Source organism: Pleurodeles waltl, chromosome 1_1, assembly GCF_031143425.1.
Source record: "Pleurodeles waltl isolate 20211129_DDA chromosome 1_1, aPleWal1.hap1.20221129, whole genome shotgun sequence".
NCBI lineage: Eukaryota > Metazoa > Chordata > Amphibia > Caudata > Salamandridae > Pleurodeles > Pleurodeles waltl.
In genome coordinates, this window is record NC_090436.1 from 566,014,950 (window position 1) to 566,029,443 (window position 14,494).

General features: G+C 42.0%; 1 protein-coding gene across 15 annotated transcripts in view; it reads left to right on the forward strand.

The window, feature by feature from the left end:
• Positions 1 to 14,494, forward strand: part of PAM (peptidylglycine alpha-amidating monooxygenase) — a 1,007,326-nt gene that overhangs the window by 869,905 nt on the left and 122,927 nt on the right. For all 15 annotated transcript variants that reach the window (XM_069226162.1, XM_069226060.1, XM_069226139.1 and 12 more), the window contains 3 exons: positions 2,151 to 2,223; positions 4,703 to 4,913; positions 8,821 to 9,021. In XM_069226162.1, coding sequence (XP_069082263.1) covers positions 2,151 to 2,223; positions 4,703 to 4,913; positions 8,821 to 9,021 — 485 coding nt within the window. The remainder of the gene's footprint in view (positions 1 to 2,150; positions 2,224 to 4,702; positions 4,914 to 8,820; positions 9,022 to 14,494) is intronic.

Genomic DNA, 14,494 nt, shown 5'->3' on the forward strand with positions numbered 1-14,494 from the left:
TTTTTGGACCAAGAGCTAGCTTTCTGCCAAATGTAGTGTAATTCCATTTAACAGTTAAGACGGCAGTGGTGTACAAGTTTGCATGGGGAAAACTTGTTTTGGGACCCCCCTTTTTCTCGGCCCCTGTTTCATGGATCATTCTGAAACTTTCCAGGCAGCAGCTGAAGTGACCAGGCCACTACCTTTGAACATTTTGTGAAGATTCCTCGAATTATACCAAAGTTATTAGCAAAACAAAATAGGTGTTTTCTGTGAGAATTGGGTCCTAACTTTAACTATCTACTGGCAACCGTCAGAAGGTAATATATGTACATATTTCAATTGGGTGACTCCATATGTACCAAAAGCCACATTTTGTGGCTGGCATATATATTTTTTAAATGTATGGCAGGCGGGGTTTGAAACTTCCAGCATAAAAAATGCACCCTTTAAGAAGTCTCAGCAAAATGCCCTAAATGAAATATATTTCTAATAAAATCTAAGTCCCACAGTTAATGACAACAGTTTAGTTGGGTCCCCACCTAAATTTTGTACGCGCTTCATTCCTTCATGTCTCAGCAAGAGGCATATATCTGTTTCTAGAAATACTGGATCCCTGCCTAGGCCGCTATTTGTTGCTCTGCCTCCTTGCTGATCATTTCCAGTGGTTAATATACTTTTCTTGCCTTCTGCTGCAGACCTACATGGCATTGATGAAAGCATATCAACCTCACATCACCCAGCGCAGTGCTTCGCAGAAGATCTTGTGGAACTCAGCCAGGGTCAAGAAGTATAGGGAGGGTAGAACTGCAGCACAACCAGGCATTACATTCTGGTTGAGATTTGCCCAAAACTCAAAGAATTATAGTGGAGTATAACAAAAAGGGCCCTAGTGCAGCCCTCTGGTGCTGGTTGGCCCTTGATAGGTTATTGGCAATTACCTCTTTTGTGTTCATTAAAACAGCCATGACTCAGGCAGATTAGGCATTGTCTGAAATGACTCACACACACTTTGATTATTAATGTTCTTCTAGTTACATCACGTAGGGCCTGATTTAGGTATTGACAAAGGAAATACTCCTTTAAAAACGTGCCGGATATCCTGTCAGCTATATTGCGATCCCATAGGAGGCAATTGGATCTTAATACGGCGGACGGGATATCCGTCTCATTTGTGATGGAGTATTCCCTCCGTCAAGACCTAAATCAGGCTCTATGTTACTTAGGATCAGTTAAAGAAGATATTAGAGAGGAGACTTTCTTTGGCTCCGACTACAACTTGTGCAGAGCAAATATGCAACCAGTAAATAAAATCACTTTTCAGAGAGGGCTGTGTGTGGTCGGGGAATCACCCGTACCCTGTCCTACCACATTTTTGTTGCAAGGCATGGGAGAGCATGTAATGCATTCCCCATCAGACATCATCCTTCCCTAACTCCTCCCACGCCTCCTCCTGCCCCCTTGCCCAGAAGTCCTTGCAGACATGTATTCCTTGGTCCTCTGAACGCGCCAGACGTGCTTGGTGCAGAGACCAAAGGGTCTGAGTACTAGTTGGGAGCCTCCAGCATGCACATCACTGACAATAGAGGTGAGCACGGCACAAGGATTATTTGTGGGGCTGATATTACTGAGAACATCAGGTTAGCATTGAAGCCCTGTTCTTCTGCACCTTACAACAATCAAGTAATACTAACCCCTCCCAATGGCCAGACCCCAGGCAGCAAGGAGTGCCAGCCTCCGCTTTAGCAGTCAAGGTGCCTGCCAGCTTGTGCCCAGGCTGAACACATTAGCATCTTGAAAAAGAAACAGACTTGCATCTTAATGTGAAATGTTTGGGTAAAAGTGAGAGAGTTTCAGTTTGAGGATCCCAGCTGTGTAGGGTTATTCAGAATCATTGTGAGAAGAACACACAGGCCCTTTGACCATTTGCATCGAAAGGACTCATCTTTATGCAAAGAACAACATGTAGCTTTCAGTGCTAGTTTGGTTAGGTGACAGTTGCCCAATGTCATCAAAATGTCAATCGCTTGAGCAGAATTGAAGATTTAATTGAGTTTTCACTGGAAGACTTGTGTACAGGATGCCACAAAATACCAGTCTGCCTAGTTTAGTGTTCAAGAGAAAACTTTCCCATTAACATTGATACTAATTCTGTTTTTAATGTGTTTCAGGTTTTATTTACCGCATGGCCTGACTGTTGATAAGGACGGCAATTACTGGGTCACCGACGTGGCTCTGCATCAGGTAGGTTCATTAAAGAAAACCATTATGTATGGACCTGGCAAAGACAGAGGCACTCACAGCAGAGCCAGGGGGACAGGTGTCAGCTCCATCACCCCGCGTGTACATGGAGACGGCAGTGTAAAACTCACACTGCTTTGGCACACGCGACCAGCACTGGAAAAGACGTGCCTTTGGGGGTGCAAGGATGATAGTAGAAGGAACATATTTGGAAAGGGAATCAGTGAGGGAGAGAGTGAACAAATCACGAAGCTAAGGAGGCCAATCATAGTGTTGCTGGTACTGCAACAAGATGAAATAATTAGCTGAAGTGGGATCTATTGTCCCAGTGCATAAGAAGTCCAAAAGGACAAGAAGAAAAGTAGTGGTGTACCTAAGATGACAAATAAGAGTTCAGGAACATTTTGCTGCACTGTGGTGGCCACAGAGACGCTACTCTGCACACCTGTGGATGTGTTTTCACTGACCAGTGTCATGGAGATTAGCTGTGAAGAACTGAATGAATCCAATTCTGGGAAGATGGCTTTCAAAGTTGATCTACTGCTTACGTGATACGTTGTTGCTCCAGGTGCATCTTCACAGACTATGCCCATGATAGTATTCTAAAAATCAAAGTTAGCACATGCACATGATTATAATTGCCCCAGAGTCCTGGCCGATGGGGATGGGGGTACTGGGCCCCGAAGGTTCACTGAGGATATGGGCAATACTAAACTGCAAGCCTGTGGTAGGCACCCTCATGGCTGCGCTCAAGATTTGTGGTGTCTGCGAAATGATCCCAAGAATTGACTACATGGTCAGGATTCTGTAGTAAATTTGTGATTACAGAAGGTGGTTTTAGGTCCCTGTCGTAATATGTCCCTTTTGAATATCAGAGTGCGTCTCTCAGTCGTTAGTGCTTAATGCAAAATTTTGATAGTTGAACCTCCAGGTGTCAGTAGGAGTATCCCAGTGGCATATTTGGAAAAAAGGAACTGAATGAAGGCAATGCATTGGAGGCTGAAAGGGACAGAGAAGAAAATATATATTTTAGACACGTCATTGCTGGGGACGGGGACAGGACTGGAATTCAAAGATACAGGCTTAATGTAAAAGTGGAAAAGTGTGCAAAAAAGTATAATTGAAAATTGAGTTATTGAGTCAGACATGTTTGATGGGAGTTTACAATGGAAATGTAATAGAAACGTAATACATATCCACATCAGAGTAGCAATTTTGCAAAAATAATGGGGTGGCTGTAGGCTTATTTACACAAGTAACTGTTAAGACGTTGCTAGCAAGGGATCAAATTGGAATAATAAATATTCTAGGATACTTAAAGAGTTTACAGAGGTATTCATAAAAATATATGTGTAGTTCTTCAGACAAGCACTGTTTGTATAAAGGAGAGAAAAAGCCAACGTAGTTACAAAATTAGAAACCAGGGAGCTAATTCCTTAGATTGCAGTGTGCTCAAAATATTATTTTCAGCTACAGAGTCTCTGGTGTATTTTAAGAGCTCAGAAACAGAGTCCCATTGACATGAAGAAAATGTCATTGATTCCTCACTTAAACTGGTTTCTGAAAGTTCTAGCTACTCTAATATCTTCATATGTTGGGAGACGGGTCCTTGAAGAAGAGGTTACCGGATAAGACAGTTCAGGAGTATAATCAGAACCTTCTCATTTGCATATAGTGTGATAAGTGAAGGGACACTCTTTTTAATAAAAATGGCCTTTGCTGTTTTATTAGCAGACTTACCAAGGAAAGCCAATAGGTGTCGCTTTAAACTGCCTAGCTGTTGGCTTTCCAAGTTTTGTTTAAACCAGCATGTGAAAGCATGCGTCAAGATGTCTAGCAATCTTGGAAAGTGTGTACCATAATCCAGGGGTGAGCTTGTAGTGTGAAGCAAGTGTTATGACGTGAGCGTGTGTATGCGTCATGACACATGCGTGCGCTTTCGTCAAGAAGCAGACCATGTTTTGTTTTATTCACTATGATCAGGTGGCTGTCCTCGTTTTGGAGTGGTAAGTTACAAAAGTAGAGGCCTGGCAGAAAATTGCAGTTACTGGGCCAGCGAAAAAGAAAATAATTAACAAGCAAAAAAGGGACGCAGTGGTTAAGCTGGTGGGAAGAAAGAGGACTCGGGAAAGTAAACATTGCCAAGTGGTAGGACCAAATGGTGTTCTGCAACAGAAGAGCTATTGTTTTAAAATAAATAAAATGAACGTATGTGTGTGTGTGTGTGTGTGTGTGTGTTTTATTTTGGTGTTTGAAATACTCATCATGCCCAGGACAGTTGAGGTTTCAGGAGATATTATGCTGAAAATACAGTTTATATTTGCATGCGCATTTAATTAAGTAGATACTTCCAAAAATCCTTTTCATATTCATTTTTTTTTAATATGGCTTGACAGTATGTTTTTTTAATCACGTGTTGAAGTTTCATACCTACATGGCCCCATGATTCAGAACATGTTTCTTCTTGTATTTTCTAATGCAGGTGTTTAAACTGGGAGCCCAGGGAGGTGACTCTCCTCTGCTAGTCCTAGGAAAGGCCTTCCAGCCAGGAAGTGATAAAAGCCACTTCTGCCAACCAACTGATGTGGCTGTTGATCCAGCAACTGGCAATTTTTATGTTTCCGATGGATACTGTAACAGCCGCATCATGCAGTTCTCACCCCTGGGGAAGTTCATCTTGCAGTGGGGAGAAGGTAAGGCTATAACTCTGCTCTCTGTGCTGGTAGTGATCACGTTTGTACATTGGAAAGACGTGTTCTTTTTTTCAGTCAGGTGTCAATGCAGTAGCCATCAGCACCAGCAATAATGTTATTATTATGGGGTATTCGCATACATTTCTTCACCAATGAATCCTTAGCTGGTAGAATAAAAATCGGAAGTGATCTCCTATAGATTTTCTCATAGAATTGGAGTAGAAATCTGACCTTTGTGGGGGTCAAAACATCACTGCAAGTACTCCTTTATATCTACAGAAATTACAGCTCTCTACAAGCACTTGTGTATAATGAGGCAGATTGCCCTGTAGGCGTGTACAGCCTGCTTGACTAAGAATGACAGGAACGTATTTTTTCTCCACAAAGAAAATATGTTTCCATGAGGGAAAATATCTACAAAATGATTTCAAAAGTGGAGTTTTTGACTTCCTAGTCCCACTCAGGAAGCCGTTCGTTTTCAAAGCAGATATATTTCCATCCTAGAAAATTCAGTACAAAATGTTTGTCACTATTACAAACGTATAGGCTTGTGGATGTTGGGAAGCTTGAGAGCTCTAGGATCAGATCAGATCAGAATAGCTATAAAGAACTGTTATATCCTCTAAACATCCTCTTTATCTATGCCCCTCCTGTGGTATTAGACTACTTCCATACCACACTCACTGATCTTGTTGCCCGCCTGCCCCTCGTCTTAGTCTCATTGGCGGTGACATGAATGCTATCTAAGAACCTGAGATGGACTCTACCTGAGATCTTTTTCCTGACATCAACAATCTTTTGCCTTTTGGTAACACAACTCAGTTTCTGTGATATGAGGAGGAACTCGCATCCTAACACGCGACAATACACCCACACTTCAGCAGCACATCATACAAATTTGGTTATAGACCTGTTACTTTTGTCGGTCTCTGGCCTGATGTATTTCGGATCATGCTCCATTACTTATAGGTATAGGCCCTCCTGATTCCCTGAGTTGTCCTATGTGGCATTTTAATGCTTGGCATCTCCAGGACGAGGCCTACACACAAGACCTACGCTGAGAGCTGGAAGCCTACTTTTGCAATAACATGGATACGGCTCCGTCCAAATGCACTCTGTGGGTGGTATGCAAGGCCACTGTCCGGGGCCGTGCAAAAATCCTTCTCAGGCTGAAGTAAAAAAACCTGCAGGGAACATATTACCCAACTGGAGGCCTGTGCACTCCATTTGGGAACACATCTGAACCTCAACAATGAAGCAGACACTACCAGGGCCTTAGCCCTTGTGATAGAAGAAATGAGAGCCCACTCCTGGGAAGCAGCAAAATAATTCTGGTGTGCGTCCTTGGCATAGCATGCATCTATGGCTGGGGAGACAAAAATAGTAAGTTACTATACTGGCTAGCCTATAAACCCTTGGCTGGAGGGATCATACCTGAGGTGAGGGACTCAAAAAGCATGGTACATACCACCTCTTTGGACATTGCCACCACATTCGTGGTCTACCTGCAGCCGAGAGGGCAGATTGGTGAGGCAATCTCGGCCTTGAAACCCGGCAAGATGCTGGGCCCTTACGGTTACCTGACTGAATTTTATGCTACATTTCGAGATATTCTTGCCCCAATTCTACTGAATCTGTACGCAGTAGCAGTAGAACAGGGTGCCTTCCCCCAAGACTTTGATCAAGCCACAGTAGTGATAATACCAAAGACACAACCCCCCTCCGCGTCGTGTGCTGATTATAAGACAATCTCTCTAATCAACACAGAGATAAGAATCTATGCCACCATCCTGGCCAATCGGCTACCGCAGGATGTTGGGCCCCTCATGCACTTGGACCAAATTGGTTTCATGCCTGCACGTAATATCCGACTCTGTCTACAGTGCTCCCCATGCCACAGCCTTATTACTAGTGGATTTCGAAAAAAGCATTTGACACAGTCTACTGGACTACTTATTCCAAGTCCTAGAGAGGACTGGCATAGGGACCCACTTTCAATGCATGATCCATTTGCTATACACGACACCCTCGGCCTGAGTGTGTGTCAACGGAGTGATGTCGAGGACCTTCGCCATAGACCACAGCACCCGATGGGGATGCCCCTAGCACCACTCCTGTTTGTATTGGCCTTAGAGCCTCTTGCTGAATTAAGCCAATGTGATTTCTTGATGGAGGAATGGAGCTGGTGGGTCAGACCACAAGGACCAAATCACACTTTATGCAGATGATGTCTTGTTATACCTGTTGAACCCAGCGAACAGCGGCCCGCAATATCTTTATCTTCTGCAGCTTTTTGCGGAAGCTTCCGAACTAATTGATATCCAACCAAATCACTGTTTGTGCCATTAACTAGAACACGCGGAGCCATTGACTGGCAATCAAATATTCCGATTCGACGTCTCAGTGTCCGATATCTTTGTATTACTGTAGCTTTTGATCTATTCCTGACCCGGTCACTCAACATAACTCTGCTGGTCCGTAGAGCCAAATCGCACCTTAATAAATGGCACTCACTACCACTAAATGTCGTAGGGAGAGTTGCATACATAAAATGATGATTCTACACCGTTTTCTTTACCTTTTCCAAAACTCTGCTATAGAACTCCCAAGCCACTGGTCCACGGAGATGGATTCCATAGCTAGCGTCTTCTTCTGGCACAATGGCAGGCGTCACCTGGCCTGGAGTACATGCCAATGCACCTCCTATGAAGTTGGAATGGGCATGTCTAACTTTAACTACTACTGTTTAGCATCCCAGAACCTGGTCATTAATGACTGGTTCACCGGAAGTTGGTCTGACCCAGCACACCCACTAGAACTTAGTTTACTGGGCTCCCCTCGAGCTATGGGATTGCTCATCGGCGACCCAATCTCTGAAGCCATCCCTCAGATAACCAGAATGGTGATAACTGGATGGTGAGCTGCACAGCGACGCACGGGGTGGTTACTCAACACACCACCTATGGCATGGGGCATGGCTACTAGAGGCGGCTATCCTGAAGGGCTTTTCCCGATGGGATACTGTGGGTATCACACTCGTCGGGGATGTATGGTCTGGCAGGAAAAGATCCTAACCAAACTCTCCCTGATCCTGGGTCAGACCCTCTTCCCCATCTCATGGTTTTTCTGGGGGTAGATGATGGGATTGGAAATTCCGGTGCCAACAGAGCTCTGCTGGGCACTTCACTAATGGTCACCAAATGAGATTCAGCGGGCACTGGAAGGCATCTACCCCGATGCAATCTCCCATTTGAGACACAGGGTTACTTGGTGCTCACAAATGACACGGTTGGCATAGATAGCAAGGGGATGCTGATGAAAGCACACCAAAATCTTGTCCAAATGTGTGGATGGTTAGACAATGCTAAACTTACTACTAAAATATCTAATGCTGGGATGGATTGTATACCTATGGTAATGTTAACTTGTATTACAGGCTACATGTATTCCTCAGTGGGTGTTTACTGGTTGAAGAGGACTGGGCATGCCTACTTTTCTGCTTTAGTTGTGACTTGTTATCATGTACAAAAAAAACAATAAAAAAAAGAACGGTTATAAACAAAATGTGTAGAGACATCATTGTGCTTTAAAGCGTAACAACGATAATCAGTGGTGTAAAAAAACTTGAAGAGGCCCCATGGCAATGTACATAGAGGCCTCTACCCTCCCCTGCGCCGCTCCGCAGCTGTGCACAGTGTACTGTGCGGAGGGGCCCCTACGGAGCTCGTGGCTAATGTTACGCCACTGACTATAGACAGGAATTTTAAATAAATTACTAATGTATGACGTGCCATGCAAAGGTGTAAACTAAAGATGTAATAATGTCATCTGAACCTGATATATCAACGTCTGCTCTCTATCTGCAAGTTGATGAAGTCAAGAATCTTATTTAGTACTTTCCTCCTAGAGTCTTCCTCGCCAGCAGCCAAAGCCGGCCAGTTCAGCATCCCCCATAGCCTGGCACTGCTGCCCGACCTCAGACAACTGTGCGTGGCTGACAGGGAAAATGGACGAATCCAGTGCTTCCGCTTAGAAACTGGTGACTTCGTGAAGGAAATAAAGCACAAAGCATTTGGAAGTGAAGTTTTTGCTGTCTCATATGTACCAGGTAAGAAGTGTAATCATTGTAGTTTATCATTGTTAATTTGAAAGACAAGGTATCCATGGCTCATGATTTAAAACATCTTTCTTCAATTCATAATGTAACTCACGTAGCGGATCAGGTGTATGAAAGCATACCCTGACAACCGGGCTTGGTTTGAAACGCTGGCCAATGATTTTGCTCAGTAATCTGTTGCCTTGAAAGATTACACAACTGGGCTATGATCCTATGGAGATGTGACTACTCTTCGGCGACTGTTGATTTCAAGACTGGTGCTTGAACCTTTGGAATAGATGCTTGTCTTGTATGTAAAACAAATAGAACCCTTTCTAAGTTATTATACAGCCCAGTCACAGCATTTGAACTATCTTTGCGCAAATGAGCAATGACTACAGTAAAAATTAACCTAAACAAGCTTCAAAATGAAACTAATGTAGCTAAAAAGTACTGTACATTGATACTTACTAGTCCGAATAAAAAGTTAACATTTATGATTCAGCTATTAACATGGTAATCAATAATGTATCAGAGTGTAGTCTTTTGTATTTAATATTGTAGCCCGGGAAAAGGCTACAGTGAAAATTCCTGTCCACAGTAGATTTTGTTAACCTCTGCAAATACAAGTGTTTTTTAGGCCATTATGCGCCCATAACTGAACGACTTTGAGGATATTTTGAATAAAGCAGCATGTCTGCTTGATTCACAAAAGCAGTATGTGATTTGAGAATGAACGGTAAACACGAATGACTGATAAAAGGACTAATCTCCCTGTGATGCCACGTGTTGCTGGCTGGATGGTGGTTATCTTGTGGGACATGAGAATAAGGGATTGCATCTTGTTATACTGATATTAAAGTAGGAGTGGTAGGCATGTGTACCTGCCTTGGGGCATGCAAGATAGTTGTGCAATAATGAGATCTGTATCTCCTTACTGAGTAGATGACTAAATGAAGCAAACATTGATTTGCTAAAGCATATAGTATCAGTTATCATTATGTGAATTAACTCTAAGCAGCCATCCTACTACTGTCATATTTTCTATCTATATCTCTTGTATTTTAGAGATATTTATGAGCTTATGAACTTGGCAAATATGAATTAAACAAGATGAATAGTCTTTAGAAGTTAGTGGATATAAATGTAGGGAATTGAAGTGGGGCTGTCCTGTAAATGGCAGTTGTTAGTATATGTCACTTAGGGCATAGGTAGTAGCTGACACAATCTGATTATTGCTTTAGTCAAAAATAGTTAACATACTGATGTTAGTGAATATAGAAATCAATCATTACTTATCGTGATGTCAATGGATATACAAATGGTAAGCATGAAGGGAAATACTGAGACAAAAAGTGGGAGGATGAGTAATATATTGAAAGGGCATAAATTAACTGTTTTGTGACAGCACCTAGTGCTTTAGAAAGACAGCATTATTAGGGGAGTTGACTCATTGAGCCCTTGGCTGGTTTGTGTTAGACACTTCAGTTTTACTTTGAAACATATTCACACATTATGGTTCGTTTCTGAGAGGTAGTTCTTGCTCACTATCATACAGTTACAGTTTGGTGTACTTAACTGCCTCCCATGGAGAGCTTCCATTGAGTGCATGTTGCACATTTTTTTCCAGGAGTGGCAAATGCTAGCAGGGACTATTTGGTGAATAAAGAAGCAACACTGAAACGTTTTCCTCCACTAAATGCAGCATATTCTGCATAGTAACCATGTTAACCAAATGTTTACTTGAAATATGTGTGTTATACTTGCCAAGATTAAAATACTTTGATTTACGTGAGGCTTTGTGTTGCATATTTTTATAATGGATCAACAATTTGTCCATAGCTACAGAAGGGGCAAAACCCTCTGATAAATCAGGCCCCTGGTCTGTAATAGTATAATTGGCAAACAATGTCTACCCCTTGAAGAATTGTCAAGAGCAGATGCTGCATGTATGCACATTTTAAGAGCACCTTGTCTATTGTTTGAAGGTAAACAAACAAACATTGATGTCCTTAACCATGGGTTACATCTTTCATCAGAATTCTAGGGCTTATAGTGGTGTTTTTAGGGTCGAGCGCACAAGCGTTCCGTCCCTACTGTAATCTCTCTTTGGGCTTTTAACCACACCCATGTCACACCTGTCACTTTCATTGGTTCGTGGGCTTCCCTTTTCAAATCAGCTTGATTTCATTAGTGAAAGGTATGCATACATCATGCCTTTTTGGGGGTTTAGCCCTCCTCGAGCACACCGGCCAACTCCTGAAAACATATGAGGCTCCATATTTTCAGCATTGTTTCCGGACTACTTTATCTCTTTATTTTCCACGCAGATGTGATTGCGCTGTGTATTACATAGCGCGATCGTGCTAATTTTTTTTTCTTTCAATTTGTGTGCAAGAAAAGTCTGGTTAGGAGTTTACAACACTAATAGCTCTAACTCGAGCAAATGCGAGAACCGTTACATTGCAAATGCTTGTTTTATGTTGATATTTCTCCAAATTCTTTTATCCAATATTTTCATCAGTCACCCATTCTCCCTAAGTTACAGGCTAGGGTGTAACGGTCAGCAAGACACCGGCTCACATTAACCCATCCACTAACTCTTCCATTTACACAGTCACAGACGAACACTCCTCTACCAAATAACAGTTGCATTCAACTAATAATAAGTGAGACTTCATTTGCTTTGCTAATGCGTATATCTTCGTAGGTTTTTTTAAAGTTGTCATCCAGTTATCTGTAAATACTTCTATCCAACTAATACAACACCAACACCTTCACTGGTGAACTGCCCTTTTGTTCACTGTTAAGTGATTCAGGGATCATATATCATCAAAATGTTTGAAGAGGCGTAGTTTTGCTCTACTAGTGCGAAGAAGAACAACAAATCCTCTTCCCTAGTCTCTCCAGCCAAGCATGCTTGAGCACACATGAGAAAACATTTAGGCCCATATGTACTAACACATTTTCCCATAGACACAGAATGGATAAAACCCTTTGGTACATCTGGCCCTTATTTACTGTTCCAGTTCGAAAGAGGGTTGAAAAGCTGAGTTTCAGAAAGAGTGCTCTCAACACACAATTTTCATACTTCATCTTGCAGGCTTGTATGGGATAATACTCATTCATTTTACTTACTTCGCCATGGATATACACATTGTTTTGTAAGTTGTGTCTAGCAACCCTTTTTTGTACTGGTATGCAGTTGGTCCTTGAAATGCTTATTTTCCTACAGTTCCTCAGTTACTAGGACATGTATATCATGGTGTTGACTGGTAGAAGGGAACAAATGAGAAGCAGAGTAAAGGGAACAAATGAGAAGCAGAGTAAGAGGGCGCAGCTGAGGACCCCCAAGAAGTTGTCCACCCCTTTGGTATTTGGCGGGGACAGGTCTAGTTTATACTGTGGCATACATAAACGATAGCTTCACTTCCCGGTGCTGTCTCTTGGACTCATCGCCATGGCACCTTTCATCGCAGAAAAGATTAATCAAAATCCCAATACCAAAAGTTTATGACAGTTCTTTTGGAATTTGAAAAGTTTAATTGATTGGGTGCCCCGGCCCTCATATTCATCATGGAAGAGGCTGCCAGCGTTGACGTGCCTCCCACTCGTTTGTCAGAGGCTTGCGCTCAGATTGCTTCATATTGGTCTATTCCAGTGTTTGATGAAATATTGATCTTTGGTCCCTGTTGTGCTGCTAGAAAATTTTACGTTCATGATGAGCAAATTTGAAATGTTACTTCAAAGCACCGACTGACTGACTTTTGACTGAGCCTTTCACTTCTGCGGTCATTTAATGAGTTTTCTGTCTAATAAAAGTGGACTCCAGCTCCCTTCCGGCTCACTCTAAAAATAGTAATTCTTCAGAGCCCACATCACATGCAATGAATTTCAAAATGAATTTCCACTTCTGAATTTAAAAGGAAACATTGCTCTCAAACTTGCCTTCTATTTCTTCTTGTCTTAAAGAAGTAAATCACACACAGATGGGCAGAAAGCAAATGCACATGTGATGTGATGAACCTAAGTACCTTTTTATTTCATTGTGAATCACAAAAGTCACTAAATAAATATGTGCTTAACCCTCTGGTAGCTTGGCACAAAAGAAGTCAGCCTAAACTTAAAGCCAATGTGTAAAGTATGTATGCAGTACTTAAACTGTAAAAAAGTGAAAATACAACAGAAGAAAAACTCCAGATCAATTTTTAAAAAATGAGTAAAATGTAATAAATACAATAACACCAACATAACAAAAACTCCAATCAGTAGAACTGGAAATATGATTTTTTTTAATGTTTTAGGTGAAAATAGGGCAAAGAAAGCACAAACCACCACTCACGCGTATCTGGTCGTACTGGACCAAGAGAACGTCACAAGAACAGCCCAACTGCGATTGAGCTCAGGTCGGATACAGGGACCCTTCTCCAACTGAACAGTTACCTTCTCAAGTCCACACAAAGAGCTGCTTCTCACATTGGGGGGGAGGGGAATGAGGAGGTTGTTGTCAGCACGAAGAGCAGGCTGGGCATTGCAGACAATCGCTGTTGTAGCGTAAAGAGCCAGTCGTCAATGAAACTTCACGTCGCCGGTTGTTGCAGGCTGCCACTGTGGCTGCACAGCTGATATGAGCTAGGGTATACAGGCGAGATAAATATATGAAATGCCGTCTGTCAAGAGCAAAGAAATAAATTACTCACTTGAAGACATTTATTGTCTCCTTTATTTTCAATGCTTTTAGTCTGTTCTTTAGGGGCTTTTCCCTTCAGCAATCTTACTATTATAAATAAGTTTGGACAACAATTTGTGAGAAGGCTTCTTAAAAATAGTGGTCCATATTGGTGTTATGGAACCGTGCTACACATATATATCACACAATAATTCTTACATGACATTAAATATAGACAAACAAATGAATGTAACAAACAAAACTCAAAAAGAATATATGAAGGAAACAGTTCTTTTGCACTGAAGTCTTTCTTTTTAAATGCTGCCGCTCTTTTGAGCTAGCAGTCTGTTGTGCCGGAAAGAATGTCTTATGGTATCACTTAATAGGGTCTTATTCGTCCTGTGTGTTTATCGTACCATCTGTTGTCTCTTTAAACCGTAGTTTTTAAATTACAAAGGCATTCCTCTGAAATCTGTATTGTCTACGCGTTTCGGCCTTTGTGGTTTGTTTGGCCTGACGTGTTTCGGCCTTTGTGGTTTGTTTGGCCTCTCCAGGACATTGCACTCAGTGCCTTTATTACACAATGAATAGTTATATCATCTTTCTATGGACATCACATAGATGTTTGAAAGACCACCAGTGCTCAAAAGATGCACTGTTCACCTTTCTGTTTGCACCGAACCGTGTATTCTCTTAAGTGGTTTTAAGATTTAAAACTAATCGTAAATCAATTATCATAGCACCCATCAGTGAAGACAACATGCATCCATGTATGTGCACTGTAAGTGCACAAGTGAAAACACACCTCCTGTTATG